Here is a 20,438-nt window from a genome sequence, read left to right as displayed (position 1 = left end):
AAGAATAAATTTATTAACCACAATAAAATAGGAAAACAAGAAGGACTTTATTTTTGCAGCAAACTCTTATTACCTGCAAAATATTATGGAATCACCTGGAAATAGTAAGGTTTTTAAACTATGTGAAGTTTATATACTAATCTGCACAAAATTATTCCTTGTAATTGTCTTCAATAGAAATTATCTGTAGATTATATATTTAGCCATTTCAAATAAATATAGAAATAAGTATAACACTTTCTTTAATTTTCCTAATAATGCACTATGGTTTATATGCTTTAAAGAAAAGGGAAAATTCTTTAAAAGGACAACAGACTCCAGGTAGACAGGTTGCAATACACTCAAAACAAATTTTATTATATATCGTTAATATAATTAGTAGTAAAAGCATACGTTGAACCATGTTTTCCTTTATAAAACTCTACAAAATTAAAGATTTCTATTTAGACTCATAATACCTAGGTGTCACCTACGGTTAAATTTTGGCTAATATGCTTGAAACACTCAGTAAAAAGAGAAACTATGTAAAATTGTTTATATATTATCAAAAACAACTGTGGAACACTCATTACAATTTAAAATGAGATTACTTAAAATATGGATTGTAAATTCTTCTAATTTTCATTGAAACAGATTTAATCTTGACAGGTGAGTTGTTTTTGGTCCATGTGCCCCATCGAATTCCAGTTGCAAGCAATTTTCCAGGGAAGTAATGAATGCCATTCAGATTTGCGAGACCACACTGGTTGAACCACCAGCCGGTATTGTTACTGAGGTGGCTGCAGCTCTTCACAGACTGACCATTGATGAAGCATGCAGGGCGACATCCATCATTATCAACATCTGATGTGCTAAAAGGCATTGCATTTTGATTATCTTCTTTTCTGAAACCCCGGAATGCATCACCTAGGTAAAATAGATTTTTTTAATGACGAAATTTAAAGGCATTTTTTGTAATTTTAATCAACATTTACCAACCCATTATGCAAAAGCATTACATCCCAGAACTAAGGTTTAAATTATATTTTACTAGGTGTTATATTAAAATCTCTCCTCCGGGTGCAATATGCCAAAATCTGGTAATGAATTCCTCAACATGATAGGCATGTTTAAGTAGACATTTGTTGGAACAAATTATGGTGGTCTGTGATGGCCCAGGAAAACTTTGCATATTATCAGTTAATAAATTGAAAACTATTAAATCGTTGCATAATTGTATGAAAGGACCAAACAGTAGCAGTATAAATTGAATAATAGTTTCCTTCGTATGTTTTAAAAACTAAATCCCATACCTTACCCCTGGTAACCACTAATGTGCTCTCCATTTCTACAATTTTGTCACTCCAATTATTTCATATAAATAGGCTCAGAATACGTAAAAAAGAATAAGTAGACATTCGATATAAAATCACAAATCACAAAATGGAAGCTTGGCTGTGTAGAGAGAAGCAGATAATTTAGGTCAAAAATATGGTGTATATACCTGTCATACTTTGGGGAAGAGTAATATGGTAATTGGTAATTTAGGAAAAGAAAATAATTTACACACAAATTTTTATACCAGTACCATTTTACATCACTTTAGATAGAGAGGTATGGATGAAGGTGAAACCTCTACCTTTAAGGAACAAATTTATAACTGCAAAAGTTGTTTGATTTTATTTAGGGGCCACCAATTTATATTAAATGCCCAATGCCCTCAAGAAAAAAATCAGCTATACCACTGAGGTATGCCTTTTCTTCATGGCTCTCCACATGATATGCATACTAATTGGATAGTAGTTAAGACACCACCATATTTTAAAGACTTACATTGGACATTCTATGTGTGGTATCCCTGATAGTCACAGTAATCTTCAAAGATTAAGTATCTTGGCAAGGCAACCTGGCTAACTAAGTAGCAGGGGTAGAAGTCATGTTTGTTTGTTTCTTTTAAACCACATAAATAAAAGATTCTAATTAGTCCCATTGTACTTAGATTTCACATATAGATAAAATTTGCTAAAATGTTTGAAACACTAAGTAAAAGTGAAGCTATGTAAAATCTTTGAAGAATTCAAAGCCCACGTTTGTTTCATTATGTTCCAAATGTTTGGCATCTTTTGAGATGTCTTTGAGGAACCTGGAGAACTTCACTAATGGTAGTGGCCTATCCTGTACCCCAGCCCTGTCTCTGACCATGTACTTCATAGGAACAAAATGTCAAAATTGCACATATTTGCAGGGAGAATATCATTTTCAATACCACATGGTGCAAAACCTTTCAGAAGTTCAAATGAGAAAGACAACACTTATGGAGCATTGCCTAAATTATATGATCCCTCCACAGATACTCTCCCTGGTTAAGTCCAACCATCAGAAGGATCATACATTATATGAGCTCCTCACTGGATTATATTTAATAATTTACTCTAAAAATATAATGCATAGGTCTATTTTTAAAGAAATGGCCCATTAAAACTCACTGTTACGTTTTCTGTCCGAGTGTAATTAGAAAACATGACACTTTGTTTTCTCTAAGAACCCAGAAAAATGTCTCTCAAGTTTTAAAACCAGGACAATGTGTCCTCATGGAACAACTGTGCTCCTGAAATGTTCAAATTTCTATTTTTGCTCTGAGCTCAAAGTCAAATGTCTGGCTCACCTCTACCAAATACCTGATCATACTTAACTATACTGCTATCTTTACATTCTTTTGACATCTTTTTCTTTATTTTGATTATATTATGTGGTTAACATTTGAAAGTTACTTAACAACTTTATTGGGAAAAGGCAGAATAGGGCATGACAAAATTTGAGGCTTCCAAGATGAAAAAATTCTTGCCATTATAAATTGTATCCTCTAATGAGATCCTAGTCATCTTCTAGAGAAATCCCACATAAACTTTTCCTATCATTGTATGTTCCATATTTAGATAGTTCTTTACTCTTTTAGAGATGAAGCCTCAAAAATTATATAACTCCTTAAAATTGTCCCTATATGTCAATATTTAAATTTCAGACTTTTACTTAATATCTTAAGTCTAAACCCCCTCAGATATCAGAGATTCCATCCATACCAGACAACTTCTCATGCCCAGTAATTTTCCTCCCTCTGTGCCTTGACTCAAGCTGCTCTGTTTGCCAACATTCATTTGCCAAAAGCCTATCCATTCCTCCAAGTACAGATCAGTGATTCTCAACTATAAGGATGCCAACATATCCATCTAGTGAATACAAATACCTGGGCCCAAACTTACTGAATCAGATTCTGCATGAGTATGTACTTTCAAAAAGCATCCCAGGTTGACTCTAACATTAATTCTTTGTTGAAAACTACCCTTCCATGAAGATTTTCTGGACGCAATCCATTGGAATCATTCTCTCTTTCTCTTTAGCCCCCAAAGCTCTATCGGTATTCTGTGTTTTCAGTTTCATTTAATCTCCCCCTCTATATTGTGATCAGTTAAAGAACTGGGAACATAACTCATTCATTTTTGGATTTCTAACACTAAACATACCTAATGAACAAGTACCATGATGAGCAATGAACAGGAGAGCTGAATTTAGTATTAACTCAAGTTTAAAATATCAGCATCAAAATATGAATTTAACATCAAGTATTTTGAAGTTCTAAAAATTTAACTTATTTGGAAATGAGTAGATGTACTGAGATATAGCCAAAAAAAAAAAAAAAAACCCACTAAACTAGTTGTTCTATCAGCCTGGCTCCTTGCCCTTGCTCAGATGTGATGAGCTGGGACTCTTGGGCAAGTCACTTAATCTTTCAGGTTTCTTCACTTGTAAAGTGAGAAGAGTGAAGATCAGCTCTAACATTCTATGACTTCTAAACACCAGCCTCTCAGTACATGAAAATGTAAATAATGCCTTCCCAGCCTGCCCCACAGATTCGCTATCTAAAGAATCAATTGTGATTACATATGGCAAAATTGTTTTAAAGTGTATAAAGCACTTCAAAAGCACGAGGTGATGCAACCATCATAGCGGAGTTTCAAAACTCAAGACTTAGCCAGTTTTCTCATTCCTAACCTATTCTGTTATCAGTTTTGTGTCATATACCAAAAGAAATGCATTACTTTTATCTTCATCTAATATTGAGTCAGCTATATTTAAATCTTTTGGATAATTTTAGGAATAAAAAACTTACCAGCATTTCCCGAATATCGTCCTAAGTGCATTTTAAAAAATCTTGTTTCATCCTCTAGCCAAAAATTATCATATGATGCATAAGCGAATGTGTCATCTTCAGATTCCAGTGCCACATACAGCATAAAACTGGTATTCTTCTGATTCACTATGTAAAAAATCTTTTTCAGCCCTAGCCAAAATTCACCTGTTTAAAAAAAATGCTTTTTAAAATATATTTTAATACCAGTTAGAATAACCCTTTGTTATTAAGTGTCTGATTTTGCTTAGTGTTTCAATAACTCCAAGATGGCACACATAAATTATTTGAGAGACTAGATTGCCCCTGGTTCAAATTATCAGTGTTTGCCTAATTTACCAAAACATATATATATGTGTATCTTCCCACTTCTACTTTACTAGACTTGGGATAACTAGTCTCTCTTTCATTTTTTTATCTCCCCAAATTAAATTCAAAAATTCATTTAAAGATCACGTAAAAAGTCAAGTTTTACCTTAAGGCATGTCAACAAAAAATGAGTTCATATATTATGGCAGATAACAAAACGATGTGTACCAGTAAATATAAGAGGTTTAACCTCCAAATCAGCAACTCCTAAAGAAATATTTTCTGAAAATGCTCAGTAGAAATTATTTTTTCTGTCTTTGAGAATAATGTTTTGTGAACAAATATTTCTTTGTTATAATGCAGCTCGTCAGTTACCTATGAATGAAGACATAAGGTAGCAACACTGGAGCATACCCAGGTTAAGGGTCAATATTTCCAAGATGATTATAGATCCAAGATGGATTATTGAGCTCCCTAATTCAGACTGCATTCTTCTCGCATGTTCTAGCCAATGGCTTTCTACCTCCCTCTCCCCACTGTGGCATAACCTAAATGTGGACACTCCTGCTCTGAAGTATATCCCTCTGCTTGAATCATGAAATTACTGAAGGAAGTAAGGATCTAGTCAGAGCAAACTTCAAGAATTGGGGGACAATGTGACAGCATTCAAATCTTAAAACTATAGCTAAGATACTAAGTCACTCTCCAGGCCTTACAGGGGCATTTTGGCTACATACCCACTTAGAACTGAAAAGTATTCTGAAGAAATACTGGAAGAAAGGGAGTATAGGAAGTAAAAAAGAAGTGCAAGAAGGAAGGTGGGCCTGCTTAGTTTCTCACAGTCTGACACTACAATTTAAGTGTCCTTGCCATCTTTCCCCTCTACCCCAACTTCAGATTTAACTGAACAATACATTTTCCTTAATCCCAAGTTTATTTTTTTAAATAGGCCAAGTACAAAGCAGTCTGCTTATGTGAAGTATACCTGCCTGAAGACATTTTTTGTCAAAACTCAGATAATTTTCCCATGGAAATAAGCATTAAGTAAGGAAGATAACAACTTAGAGCCTGCAGATCTATGACAGCTCAATTCAGAGGGCAGCCCTTACTGGAAAATTGGAGGTAATGCTGAGAAAACACAAGTATATCAACTGCATTCCATAGCATGGCAGCTATTTGGCCTTACTTATGACATTTTATTACATTTCATGTCCCTTCTAACATCATTGGCATGCTGTAGGGTTTTTAGCAGTAGGACAAACACCACCACTTATTAAATCCTTGGATGACATTATTATGGGATGTTAGAGACTTTAAATTATAACAACAGTAACTTAAAATAATAGCATAAAAATGATCAAAGTCACCTGCAAATGTTCCAATTAATGTAAAATTCTGCAGGGTTCAGAAATACTGGTGCTTCTATTCACCAGCAAAAGTTGATGCTGCCATGTGGTAATAACGTGAACAGATTTTACAGTTCACCTGGGGTTTACATTTTCCAAGTTTTGAGCATAGTGATTTTTACTGACATTTACATAATTTGAATTCCTACAGCCATGGACCTCAATTCTCTATTTCATTTGCTTGTGTAGACACAGCACAAATCTCAAGAATTTCAAGGTCCCTGCTCATTCAGGTTTTCATTCTACAAATAGTTATTGAGTATCTGCCAGAATTCTGCTGGGTGCATAGTCAATACTTAATAAATAACACAATTTAGAATTTTCACTCAAATCACATTTCAACTAAAAATAAAGATTTTCATATCTCAACTGAAGACCTATTTAAGTAATTTGGCATATAACCAGAGGGTAATTTGTCATATTTTTATATTCACAAGGATTTGCTATTTTTACTAACAGTTTGACCAATAGAGACAGAGTCCATAAGCATATTATCAAAAAGGAGAAAAAATAGGAGAAATAAATAAAATTTGACCTAAAAGGTCACCAAATCCATCCAGATAATCACACCATAACCTTTGGAAGTCAATTATCCCATCAATCCTTTTCTGTATCACAGTCCAACCACCTCCTCTGTAATCCATGTCACACATTACCTAAAATAAACCCAGAAAAGACAAAAATAACATAATATTATTTTCATTCTTTGATATAAAATTCATACTTCACTCTTAAAGCCTAGAGAAAGAGAAGATACTTCCACTGAAAGTTTCAATGCAACTGTATGTCATTAATGTATTCAGATATTTTTTAAATCTCTAGAAATAATACTGTTTATTATAAAACAAACCTAATTGCGGTCCCTGTATCAGTCATTTTTTTAACATATGTGTTTGTAGCATTTTAAGGTTACCCTCTTATTCCTCAACTCCATAAATATTTTTCAGTTGAGTAATAACTGTACCAATCTGATGTGGCAGAGTGATGTATTTCTTTATAAATTAACTTTTCCTTTTAATTAAAACACTGATTTTTTAAAAACAGCGTTAAATATGCCTGTGTGCCTGTCTTTGATTGCTTTTTTTCCTCCAAAAGCCTGGAAGACTGTGTTCAGACTGGGATTTTCAGACAGAAAGGCATGATTTGTGTCCCATCTCAGCAGGCACTCATAGGTGCATCTGTGGTGCTCTGTTAAATGCCTCTAAGAGGACAACCGTAGGGGACCCATAGAAGTGACACAGCAAGAAAATCAGAGCAGTCCTGCCCATCAGAAACTTCCCACACACAGACAGAAAAAAGCAGTGTGGAGGAAGTTAGGGAACCAGAACTTTCCCACCAAAGAGGTAATTATGCATCCCACTCTTCACAAAATTAGAAGCCTTCCCTTTCCACATCTGTTCAGGCCCATTTTTGAATCTGTAGGTGAAGTAATTTAGGTAATTTAAAATTATTTCCCACTTAATTCCCAATTTTTGACATCCTGTCAATAGATGTCAAAAAATAATGTTAGTAACTCTGAGATGAGAAACTGGTTTAGAAAAAAAAAATTTTAATAAAGACTATCAATAAGGTATGATATTGGTATTATAAATTTCTTATGCACAAAAAAGTAACCAGAAAATCATACATATATAATTTTATATATTATATAGACTATATGTAATATAGTAATATTATAATACATAATTTTAATAACACAATTTCTAGTAGAAATTTCTTCTAGAAATCATGGTATAGAACTACTAAGAATAAATATAAGAGTAATTTATTTTATTTGATTTAAGAAATGGATCAGCTTCTCAATCTGTCTCACAATTCAGTGAAAGGTTTTTTTAATTATTAATTTCTTATACAATCACAAAAAAATCACTTATCATCCAAAGAAAGTATAACCAAGTGTAGGAAGAGAAACTAAAGTATTTTTAGCAAGCCCCAAGGCAAAGCACACAATTATTTTTTAATATCCATAAGCTAATTCAAGCAAGTAAGTATTTATTTTGCATAGTTCTGCCTACTGTAAGGATAATATAAGATCTTGCACCAAATGGATTTACTTTAAAGAGTGTAACCATGAACACTCAAATAGAAAAGTGAAAGACCCTCTAGTTCTTTCATTGGTTTGTGGTTTGGGCAAAGAATTCCAGAAAACAAAAATTTTGAAACTGGAACTTATACTGATTTATTTTAAAATTTTTAAGAAAAAATAAAATATTAAAACAATTAAAATTCTAATATTATTTAAATAAATTAGATGCCTATCCTATTCCATATAATAAGGGAAAACTTTACCTCAAATGGGTAACTAGATCCTTCTGGGTGGATTATATACAAACCACTTGGTGTTTTAGTGACAGAACCAATGGTATCTTTAATATCAGTACAATCTAAACCTAGAAAAGTAAAATTAGTTATTTAGGATTATTTCCACATATACATTTAAGACAATCATTTTATAACAGAGAATTGACAGTGCTATCTGAAATTATTATTATTAAAATGTTCAGTAATGACGATGATTTTAACTTTTTGAAAATGAAAAATTATCTCAACTTTAGAAATAAGAAGAAACTAGATAGATAGATGTAGGAACTGGGATTGAATAAGTTATGCTGCAATAAACCTTCACTAATAACTAACTCACTGTTATTGATTAGTATTCCATTTGGTATCAACATTTATTTAATATATTTTATGATTATGCATTCTCTTGTCCAATAAATAATGCCCTTTCAGAAATCTAGGCTTATTTTGGGAACATAATGTGTAACAGAAATCTGTGTGAATGAGGAGGAGAAAATCCAAAGGAATAAGTAGATTAATTACTATTGACACATCCTTTCTCCACTATTTGAAATTTCAGAGATTCTGGTGTTTGGGGGCCCACCATTACAAACAGGCAAAGGGAGAGGAGGGGGAAATCACTTTCTTCACCAGAGAAAATGATGCTGAGGCTAGAGCCTGCTCTGTTGACAATAGCTAGAACTGTAGCAGTCTATAATCACCTTCTCTTAAGCACTCCCCTTTCTAGGGGATTGTAAATATATTATGTAGATACGATATTATAGTTTACTCTGATATACTTTACTTTGTGTTATCTTTTATAAATGTGATAAAACAAATTCAACCCTTACAGCATCAGTTACCAAGAGAACAAACACATGAAAGCCTGAGACTTCAGAGCCAGAAGCTTGGGTTAGATTCCTAGTTCTACTATTTACTAGCCAGAACCATTAGCTAAGTTACTTAACTACTTTTCTTCATGTGCAATATTGTTATAATAATAATACTATCTACTTCATAGTGTCATTCTGACGATTTACATAGTAAGACATTATATCAATATAAAGCACTTAGCACAGTGCCTAGCGCACAGTAAATATGCAGAAAATGTCATCTACAAAAAGTTAGCTATAAAAAATTGTTTGCTTTCCCCTTCACTTCTAGAAGATATAGATTTGTTACCTTTCTTCTGAATTGCTAAGAGACATTTTCATAATAACTTTATGCTCAGAGATATGATAATAGAAGTTTACAATGAAGGACTAATCTGAGTTGGAATATCTGCTTTGCCATCACCATCCAAATAAATATGAACAGGTTATTCAGATGTTTCTGGGCTCCATATTCCTTATCTGATGATGGTGATCATCATAGCAAACACTTATATTGTCTTACTATGCATCAAGCAATATTTTAGGAGCTTTTGGTGTATTTATTCATTTAATCCTCGTAAGAACCATATGAGGTAGGTACTATCAGTTTACTGATGAGGAAACTGATAGCAAGGAAACAGTGGATGAGGGATTTGAAGACAGGTGATCTGACACCAGAGTCCATGCTCATAACCACCATGTTACACTACCTACACTACTCACTTATGGGAAATAAATGAGATATAATAGAATAACAAAAAGTAACATGTGAAAGTGCCTGTCATAGTACCTGACACATAGGTGATTCTCAGTAACAGTTTATTTCCTTCTCTTTGTAAGGAAAAAAAGAAAGATCATTCATTAGGCTGTCAATAAATATTTACTTGCTTGGAACTTTTTGTTATTAATTCACAACTGTAAGATATATAGGGCACTTTTCTTAGAAACCCATGACTTTAGGAATTACTATACAGTGTTTTAGTATAAACAGTGCTAAATTCCAGTTTCTTTAAGTTTCTTTTTCTTTTCAAATTTTATGTCCCAATTTGAAACATCTCAAACACGTCAAAAATACTTTTTACAGGTGGGAGGAATTCTGAGACCTTCTTTTCTTCTAACTGAAGATTGATTATTAATATTAATATGTAAAAGGAGAGCCTGAATTCAGTTACATAAAACTATGCAATTTTCAACAGATTCAGAATATCTGTATACAGCCATAGCTTTCAAATGGTCAGAAAAGCTTCCCAATTCAGGAAAGTACACATTGTCTGGGTTGAAATTTGGCAGGTATTACTCCTCCAGTCTGTTAGATGATAATGAGCTGTATTTTTTAAACAAAAGTTCTAAATGCATCAACCTGTCCAGGAAATTTTTAAGCAATAAAAGACAAGTATGAAAAGGGTGAAATACCAAAGTTCTCACCATGTGACTGAACTGGTCTGTGAGGAAAAGTATCCAGCTGTTTTCTAAAAACTTCTGTAGTCAAAAGGAGAACTCGATTCATGAGCTCATTAACCTAAACACACATGCATACATTTAAGCAAATTTATATTTGAACAAAACTCTCTTAACTGAATTTTATAAGTGATATCTCTAAGCCTCTTATAAATCCAGCTTTGAAATATATATAATGCCCATTTTTCTTTTGAATTCCTTACTGCTCTAAGCAGTAAAGAAAGGCATTACTAAATAGCAATCATTAAATTGAGTACTGTTTTCCTCCTACACATTGCTTTCATCTGCCCAATTCTGCATTTGACTGCTCTTGCAGATCTGTTCTTTGTATCTTGCCTGCTCCTTTGCTGTAGTTTCTTATCTGATCTCCCTGTCTCCTCCCTCTGCTCTTCCTCAAGTCATCCTCCACACTAGCTGTCAATCTAATCATCGCATTTCCCTGCTCAGACACTTCGATGACTCCTTGGTGTGGCATGAGTTAGCTCCTATTTGTTTAAGTCCGTTTTCCTTATACACCTCAACCTCACCAGCCACTCCACCCCTGCACCACTTCAAGCAGTTCCCCAGAATGGAAGGTCCTACTCTTCTTACCCAACATTTGTGACCTTTGAAGCATTTATCCATCTTTCATGATTCAGTTCATAATCTCTGTCATCTGGGAACACTTCTCATAGCTCAGATATTGAATTTCTTTGGTGCATCTCTCTGACAGCATTCACAACATTTTCAATACATTTTTCTGCTCCCTTAGACTGTATAAGCTTTAAGTGAAGATCTTTTTTTGTTGTTATTGCTTTCTGTTTGCCTGAGGCTTACTGTGGTGCCTCTAACATAGTAGGCACTAAATAGATGTATGGACTTTAATGCATTAAAAAATTAAACAATTATACCTCTAGCTAAGTATGTCAATGTACACATACAATAACAACACAATTCTAAAAAATCCATACCTGATTAGATAAATAATCCAAGGAATCTTGCTGCTCATCCATCATATTTCTTAGTAGTTTTTTGGTACTTCGTGTATAAGAAACAATAGAATTTTGCAAATTTCCTTAAATCATAATAAAATGTGTTTGCTAAATATTATTTTGTTATAGAAAACAATTACAGTGAAAAATAATTTCAAAATGATTTTGGATAAATATGTAACAATAAAGCTCAATCTAATACATAGAATTGCATATTCTAGTTAGTACTTTTTTGTTCAACCCAGGATTATCCAAGAAAACAATTGTTTCAATACCTCCCAATGAAAGTATGCTTCCTAATAATTTAGATTACTCCCAAATAATTTAATCTGATATAAATGAGAGACAACATGCTGAATATCAATTCTCACTTTAAGATGAGAGGTACAGAAGCAGGAGGTCCAAGACTCATCAATTCTTACTACATAAGAAAGTAAAAGGCAATAATTCCATATCATGTAAGTTAATTTTAAAAGTAAATCTTTCTTTAAATTTTTTTCTATTAATGTTATATTTTTATATAAACAAATTACAAACACACATACATATATACCCATAATAAATCTTAGTCAAAAGTTTTAGCTGGTTGGTTTCTGGTTAAACTTGTACTATGTATTTTTGTTTTTATTTTAAAACAATCTTACTTATAGAATAGTTTCAAGAACAGTATGAAGAACTTTTTCTTAATTCTTTTGAGCATGCCACCATGATGCCCCTGGATACTTCAGTGTGTTTTTCTTACACCAAAGACATTCTCCCCAACACAGCCATCAAAATCAGGAAATAAACATTGACTACCATGTACTTCTCAGATTTTATCCAAGTTTATTCAGTTATACTGATGATGTCCTTTACAACAAAAGGAGTCACACATTATGGCATACATTATTTTTTTAAAAATTATTTATTTCTATGTTCCTAACTTTTACTCTAGCAGTAGAATCATATTAATAATTCGTGATATTTTAAAATCTACCTCACCCAGCTTCATCTCTCATTTTTACTTTCAGTCTCTCACTTTCTATTAGACACTCCCTGGATTTAGACATCTGTCTTAATGGATCTAAAGCCACACTCATAGGTGTGAGAAGCCTGAGATACCTGTGTTACACATAGAATTAAACACAATAAAGTGAGCTTTTTATACTTTCTGACCTAGGAGTTACAGTCCTATAAGAACTGGATCAGAACCTCCTCCATTTCTGATCCCCCGTCTCATTTCACCGCCTATGTACATATAAATAGATCATGAAAATTACTGCACTGTTACTAGTTTTAAACAAAAATGGAGATTTTAAAACTTTTTATTTTTTATGCTTTGCCACATAAATTCGCTGTGAATTTGTATTATATCTATTGTAGAATTTACTCAATATTAGTGAATTCCCCCTCAAAACTCAGGTGAAATTTGCCATTTGTTCAGACGGAAGTAAGAAAATAGTGCTAGGCGAATTGATACTATCAGTTCTTTCTGGCTCGTCCCTTCCCTATGTGGCTAGTTGGTGTCACTGGGCCATATTATATAGAAGAAGGATTTGTTCATTTACCAAACAATAACGAAGCACCTACTATGTGCCAAACACATAAAACTCCTGGCCTAGGATGATCAGGATATATATAAAATGACCCGCACAAATGCTAAGGTATATTTTTCCATCTCTACCCTAGAAATAATAAATCATATACCTGTATAATTGTGGTTATTTTTAATACTTACTACACATGAAATGTTTTTCTTCTCGTGTAATCTTAGTTTTAACATCACATGATTCCTCACAATCTTCTTTATAAACAGTAGCATTACTTTTACTTTCACCTTTTGCATTAGATTCATCTTCTACAATGTTAACTACTGGAGAATCCTTTATATTAAAAAAATAGAAATAAGAAAAAATATATGAAATATGTTATATTACCTAATATGTCATAAATAAGAAGAGTGTAGAAAAAAAGATGAGATTTCAGGACATATACAAGGATGATCATTAGAAAAAAACATAATTAACTGGTTAGTTCAAACTTCCACAAATAAACCTTATGGGTAAATTTTAGGCATGAACAATAAATATACGTTAATTCATTATTTTTGCTCTCCTTTTTTCTTCTCCAATTCCAAAAGGAATCATTTAGGGTCTACGTTCTAGTGTGTGGCTCTATGGCCTTGACCTTTAACTTTTACACATTTCCATGTGCGATATAGTTCTGACCACCCCTCTTCCAGGAATTGTGCAATTTGAAGTTCTTTGAATGGGTACTAAGAAGGTTCCCTGAGATGCCTACAACATTTCTATGCCAAAAACACTTTTTGCCACTAGTTATTAGGAATCGTGGTTTGGGGGAAATGTGCAGGAGAATTGTTGCTTTTGTATAAGCTAAAGTATTTACAGATTTGAAAGGTAAAGTATGCATAGATTTAAAAGGTACCAGTGAATATTTAAAAAGGATAAACAACAAGGACCTACTATATAGCACAGAGATCTCTGTTCAATGTTATGTGGCAGCCTGGATGGGAGGGGAGTCTGAGGGAGAATGGATACATGTATATGTATGGCTGAGTCACTTTGCTGTGCAACTGAAACTATCACAACATTGTTAATTGGCTATACTGTAATATAAAATAAAAAGTTAAAAAAATAAAAAAATAAAAGGTAGCAGTGATAACAGAAAAAAAGCATGGAATTTTGCTTTGCAAAATCAACAACAGATATCATTTTAAAAAGCCAGCAACCTTATATATAGAATGGATAAATAACAAGGTCCTACTGTGTAGCACAGGGAACTATATTCAATATCCTGTAATAAACCATAAAGGAAAAGAATATGAAAAAGGATATATATATATTCAGTTACATATGTATAACTGAATCACTTTGCTATACAGCAGAAATTAACACAACATTGTAAATCAACTACACTTCAATAAAATAAAGTTTTAAAAAATTAAATTTAACTTAAATTAAAATAAAAAGCCAACAACCAACTACAAACCTGTGATTACTAGTGGGGAGAAGGAAGGAGAAAGGTGCAAGATGGGGTAGGAGATTAAAAAGTACTAACGACTATTCAAAAAGAAAAAAGAAAGAAAGCCAATTACAGATGTCATTCTAAAGGTATCTGTTCTTGTTGGCACACTACTGGTTTTTTTTAATGTTAAAACATTCTTTGGTAGAAGTTATGTGATTTAAAATAACTCTGTAATTTAAAGAACATAATAACAAGTTTTGTCCTCTTTGACCTGGATATTGAGAGAAAGGTAAAGAGCTAATCACAATATAAAAGATATTTGCCCAAAAAGATGCTTACATTTTGTTACATAGATCTACTTTTAACTTTTTGCTCTTTCCCCTAAACTCCTATAATAATTGACATAGTAGATGTTTTAAAAAACTTAGGTTACAACTATATTTTTTAGATCTAAATAAGATTCTTAAATTTTTAGTATAGAGAATTGTTATTAATATTTCTGTAGCTTTTTTAGAATTTATTCTTGCTTCAACTTTAGAATTTAGTATTGATACAGTGGTAAATACATTTTATAACATTTAAAAATTATAAGCCAACATTTAAATGTATAGAGATCCAAATCACCATCTACTCATAGTATTGCATACACTATCTTAGCTATCAATCACTCTGACATTGTTTTGAATAAAATTTTCTAATTTTAAATTTTAACATTTCCTAGGTAACCAGTCCCAAGACTATATTTGAAGTATGAAAGTTTATAGAATAGTGTTTTTTAAGCAAAGTGAATTTTTTTACTACCTAACAGATATTTCATTATTAAAGTTAACTGGAAAGTTGTTGGCTAGTTTTTAACCAAGGCCTGCAATTTCTTTAACAATTTTTCACAAGAAATGTATTAAGAGTCAATCTTCAGTTTATGGTTTCCTAAGTTTAAAAGTAATATTATTTAAGCATAAGTCTCAGCATTTCTAAATAAACACTTTAATTTTCCCATAAATTATATTGAGTACTGTAATTAATCTTTTCAAACATCTAATATATATCTTGAAAACTATATAATCATGCTTTCCTAGCTGAAATAATATTGCTGAAATTCTTACCGTAGAATGATGCACACAGTTACCTTGTATAACTTCTCCACAAGTAAAAATACATAGATTTAATAACAAGAGTGAAGCTTGGAAAAGATAAATCATATTTTTCTTGGTTGGAGAAATGAAAATTTTCTTCAAATATCAGTCAGCTCTGTGTGGAAAGAAATCTAGTACACAGAGTCTTCAGTCAAAAATTTCTGGAAGGTGTACAACAAAAACAGAAGCCAGTACTTACTAGTTTCCATGCCCTCGTTTGAAACACCCTTCATATGAGAAACAAGGTAGCCTCTAGAGATCCTGTCATTTTAAGTTATACAAACCCTTTTTTTATCACTACATGCCTGCATTGCAAATCCATGCTTTTGGAATACAGGCAGTAGCCAGCCAGCTAGCTAGCTAAATCAAATAAGCAAGCAAGAATTTATAGCATCATCTAGTTTTTATGTCAGATTTTTTTTTCCCTTAGAAAAAATGCCTTTGATAAGGTATAACTCTATAATTGCGAACCAGTTTGCATAAAAATAGTAAGAAAGTAGAAATGAGTGATGTAGAGGGAAGAATATTGCATTGGAACTATTTCTACAAAATACTAAGTAGAAATTTAATCAGTGTGGACACCCAGAGCAGATAATTCAGACTTAAAATATGTTTGCAACTGAATTTAGCTATCAGTGATGGTCACATTAACCACATAATGCCAAATTTCTAGGACTCTAATTGATTTGTATGTTTTACATCAATAGTGTTAAAACTTCAAAAATTGTGAATATAAGGGGACTATTGTTATTGAAAATTACCACTCTTTGAAAGTTGATAGATCAATGTCTGTGGTGAATTTTCAAATTCTCCATGATAATGGCTCCTGTCTTTCACCACTTAAACATGCCTAAGTCTTCACTATCCTAAAATTAAGATTTTCCTGAGTCTTGTTTCCTATTCAAGGTATTATTTTCTCCATTTCCTTTCCTAGCCCAAGAACAACAGGGCAGAGATCATAGTTTTTATGGTACTTGCATAGTGATTGGTATGGTATAGGCACTAAGATATCAATTAATGAAGTAATATCTTAAACAAATTATCTATTTTCTGACTTTACATCCTCACCACGCACTATTTAAATGCAAACACTCTTATCTCTTATTCTACTGAAAATTTCTCATTTTCTCCAGTGAGGCAGCGTGGGGTGGTTGGGAGTGCTGGCTCTGGTACCAGAATGCCTGGGTGAATCTTGACTCACCACTCCCTTGCTCTGGAAACTTGGGCAAAATTACCTAATATCACTATAGTTTACTTTCTTTGTAGAACGAGGATTGTCGTGTGGATTCTGTTATTTAATATATGTAAGCACTTAGCACAGTGCAAGAGAAACGACAAGTACTTAAGTGTTAGGTGGTATAATTATTATTTTTATTATTTTCATCATTATCATTTGACTTGTTCTATAATACAGTTCTAACATTGCTGGCAATACTGATGACCTTTAAAATCTATATTAGAACTAGATGAGTATGTATCTTTAATCTTAAATTTCTAGTTGACGTCTCATAAAATTGAAAAGAAGATGGCAGAACTTTAGCAATTTTAAATCAGCCAGACGTTAATATACTTTGTTCTTTCACAGCTTGCCCGGAGACAAATTCAGGAAATTCTTACTTGAGCAAGAAAATACTTCAGCAGAAAAAGTAATAGCCTCAGCAAGAAAATACTTCAGCAGAAGAAAAAATAGCCTCAGCCAAGATGAAAGTGAAAGCTCAAGAAATTGTCCATCACACGCTGCCTCACATAATTCACAAGGTTATAGCGGTATCCAAATTAGATAAATTACGTGAACATGTTTTGTAGCCATAAAGTGGTTATTATATTTTCTTTTGTAAATAGAACATAATTAACAATTTCTGAAACCATGTTAATGAAGTTGGGTGTCTAATAGGCATCTCACATTTAACATATTTGAAACCTAAATCTTATCCTTTCTCCCACCCTCAACCTACTCCTCCCCATTTTAGGAAACGGCAATACCCTTTATGCAGTTTGTTCCAGCTCCAAATCTGAGAATCACATTTGACTCTTTTTTAAAAAATTCCACTCACTTGCCACAACTATGCATCAACACATCTTACTGGCTCAAGTTTAAAATCTGGAAGACTTCTTGCCACCTCTATTACTACCATCCTAGTCCAAGCCGCCATAATCTCTCACCCAGCCTACCGTAACAACGTTCAATCTAGTCTCATTGTTTCTAGCATTATTGACTGTAGCCTAGTTTCTCCATAGCCACTAGAGTGATCCTTTTGAAAGATTAAATTACATCTTACTCTCCTACTCAAAAGTCTCCAATGGCTTTCCCTCCACTGGAAGCTGGATTTCATATTAATTCCTTGTATACTACGTAAGTCCCCACTGCACTAGAAGGACATCCCCCATGCACTGCTCCAATTTCGAGTCCTAGCACACTTCCCCTACCCCACTCTTTTCTAGATAACAGTGGTCTTCTTGCCGTTCCTTGAACATATCAAAGAAAATTCTGCCCTCAGACCCTTTTGTATTTAAAGTACCCACTGCTTCTAGATAATATTCTTCATCCGAATATTTGAGTGGCAACCTTCTTTCTTCATTCAGACCTCTGCCCTAATTTCCCTTCCTTGGAGGCCTTCCCTGAGCACCGTATCTAAAATAGAACTGACATCAGTCTCTATCCCCCTATACTACTCCATTTTTCCTCATAGCACTTTTCACTACGTCATATATTCTAGTAGGAAAGAAAAATAAATGCAAGCTTAATGAGCATAGGGACTTTGAAGTTTTGCTCGCTACTGTATCCCAGCACCTAGAAAGTGCTTGGCACATAGTAGGTGCTCAATATTTATTTCCTTCATAAAAGAATGAATTATTTTATGGTTTTTGAAGTGTGAAAAGTTAACCATTATATTTAATTCATATGTCTCTTTTAACAAAATAGAGAGACTTTAGTGTAATACTCTTTTTTATTGCTTAAATCATACTTATCTTTCCTGCCAAGAGATAAAACTTATAAATGTCTCAAATTATCTTTCTATTATCCAAATATCTAATCTTAAAGCCTTTTTTTTAGAATCAATACAACTTAATAAAGGACTGTACAACTTAAATAAAACATGAAAAACTTGCTTAACATTTTGAAGAAAGGAATAAATAATTTAAAGGTGAAAAAATAGATCTGTAATTTTTTAAAAAGCTGGTAACATTGTGTTTAAATTTTCTTTCCTTCTTGGGTATCATTGTAAAGCAACATTTGAATGAAGAATGCTTATGTGAGTAAACATCTGTAGGCAACTAAGAAACCAAGTTATGCTTCTTAATGCTAATACACCATGTGACAAAGCAATAAGGTGCCTATGAGTGATGAGATATCAAACTAATAATACAGAAAAAACTAGACTTTCAGGAAGGCTAGCCATGCCCAAATACTTCAAACAGTAAGCACAACCTTCTCATTTTTATTTGCACTTTACACTGCCCTCCTTTGCTTACTCTCTCTCAAATTGGCCCTGGAGAAACAGACTTGTGATGATAGCAGTGGGAATAGAATCAACTTAAATTCCTGTGACTAGGCCAGTTAAAAATTTGCAAAGATAGCTAATCATCCCAGTATACACATTTAGCCTTTCTTTGTCAAGATTATCTATTCTACCCTCTTGGTATGGTCCTGAAGGGGGCTTATGTGTTTTGTGTTTTAACTCAAAACTGGATTTGTTGTGGCACTTCTAAATCTCAGACACCAGAACACATTCCAGTATGAGTCATTGTATCCAACTTTGCAAAAACTCTGTTTTAAATAGCTTCAACTGGAAAAGTTTATTATTTGAACTCTAAAAATGAACAAATTGATTCACAAAGACAGAGGTATTTGAATGGTGGGCAAGTGATTTTTATTCTGTTTGTACATTCTGCTTCCAATCTGGGAGTTTCTTCCACACAAAAAGAAAGAAAAAAAAAAAAAAAAAAACCTGGCTGAAATACAGTCAGAATTTATATGTACTTTTAAAATGAGCTCCAACAAAGAGTTTCAGCCTTTTTTCAAATTTTTACTTGCAAAACCACTAAACCTGGTGGCTAAAAAATCCAATTTTCCATAAGAGCTTGAAACAATTTCAATATGATGATCTCTTTTGGCATATCTTCCCAGGAGATTACTAAATTAATCTGCACTACTTTCCTGGCCGCCGATGCTTTGATGGTCTATTTCCAGAATCTGGCAGCAAGGCTGGCACCATTAAAAGCCTTTGCAATGCGACGTTATAAGTAGGGAAATGGCAAGGAAGACGACTTGCAGACGGAATGGCAGAAGCGTCAGGGAGTGGGTGAGAGAATGCAGAGAAAGGAAATTTCCACTCCACAAAGCCTTTTAAAAGAGATGGTGTTTGGGGATAGTGATGCTCCAGAAAGACACAACCCAAACCCCACAGCAGGACTCGGTAGTTAAACAACAAATCCTACCCTGAATTATCCCCGAGGCAATCATTTCAGAATCCCCACGGTGGCGTTTGCCTGTATCTGAAGATTTTGCGTCTCACTGTCTTTCATCACTCTCAATACCCTCACGAAAACATCATCATTAAAAAGGGAGGTAGAACGGAGTCAGGCTCCGAGGCACAAGTCAGCTCCCCATTCCTGCGAAGACTCGGGTCCCTGAGGATGATGCCAGGGTTCCCGGCCGCCGCCCGCAGTCAGCTCAGTGTGGTGGGGGGGAGTAGGCGGGAGTCCGCGCCTCCTATTGGCTGCCTCGGGCGCCCCGCCCCCACACCCTGGTAGCCGTCGCGAAGGACGCGGTGTCGGTTGGTTGTCAACATGGCGGAGGCGTTGGGGTCGCGGCCGCCACCTCTGCCATTGCCAGGCAAGGTCGCCGCTGCTGCAGCTGCCGTCGCCACTACAGCCAA

General features: G+C 33.8%; 1 protein-coding gene across 1 annotated transcript; it reads right to left on the bottom strand.

The window, feature by feature from the left end:
- Positions 1 to 586: 586 nt before the first annotated feature.
- ANGPTL5 (angiopoietin like 5) lies at positions 587 to 15,624 on the bottom strand. Its single transcript, XM_061202649.1, has 8 exons — positions 15,529 to 15,624; positions 13,179 to 13,323; positions 11,441 to 11,544; positions 10,458 to 10,551; positions 8,170 to 8,270; positions 6,416 to 6,536; positions 4,148 to 4,333; positions 587 to 906 (listed from the first exon to the last, which is right to left on the bottom strand). Exons 1-8 carry the CDS (start codon positions 15,622 to 15,624, stop codon positions 587 to 589), a joined length of 1,167 nt encoding a protein of 388 aa, XP_061058632.1.
- Between the last annotated feature and the right edge of the window lie 4,814 nt (positions 15,625 to 20,438).

The sequence above is a fragment of the Eubalaena glacialis genome, chromosome 10, assembly GCF_028564815.1.
Source record: "Eubalaena glacialis isolate mEubGla1 chromosome 10, mEubGla1.1.hap2.+ XY, whole genome shotgun sequence".
NCBI lineage: Eukaryota > Metazoa > Chordata > Mammalia > Artiodactyla > Balaenidae > Eubalaena > Eubalaena glacialis.
This window is presented reverse-complemented; position numbering and strand designations above follow the sequence as displayed.

What these genes read in the sequence shown, in the direction of transcription:
- ANGPTL5 (XM_061202649.1), bottom strand. Translation starts at nt 15,624, where the DNA reads ATGATTTATCTTTTCCAAGCTTCACTCTTGTTATTAAATCTATGTATT. An exon ending in AGAAAAACATTTCATGTGTA is followed by an intron (nt 11,545 to 13,178) that starts GTAAGTATTAAA and finishes TTATGATTTAAG; the next exon opens with GAAATTTGCAAAATTCTATT. An exon ending in GATCTAGTTACCCATTTGAG is followed by an intron (nt 6,537 to 8,169) that starts GTAAAGTTTTCC and finishes GGTTTATTTTAG; the next exon opens with GTAATGTGTGACATGGATTA.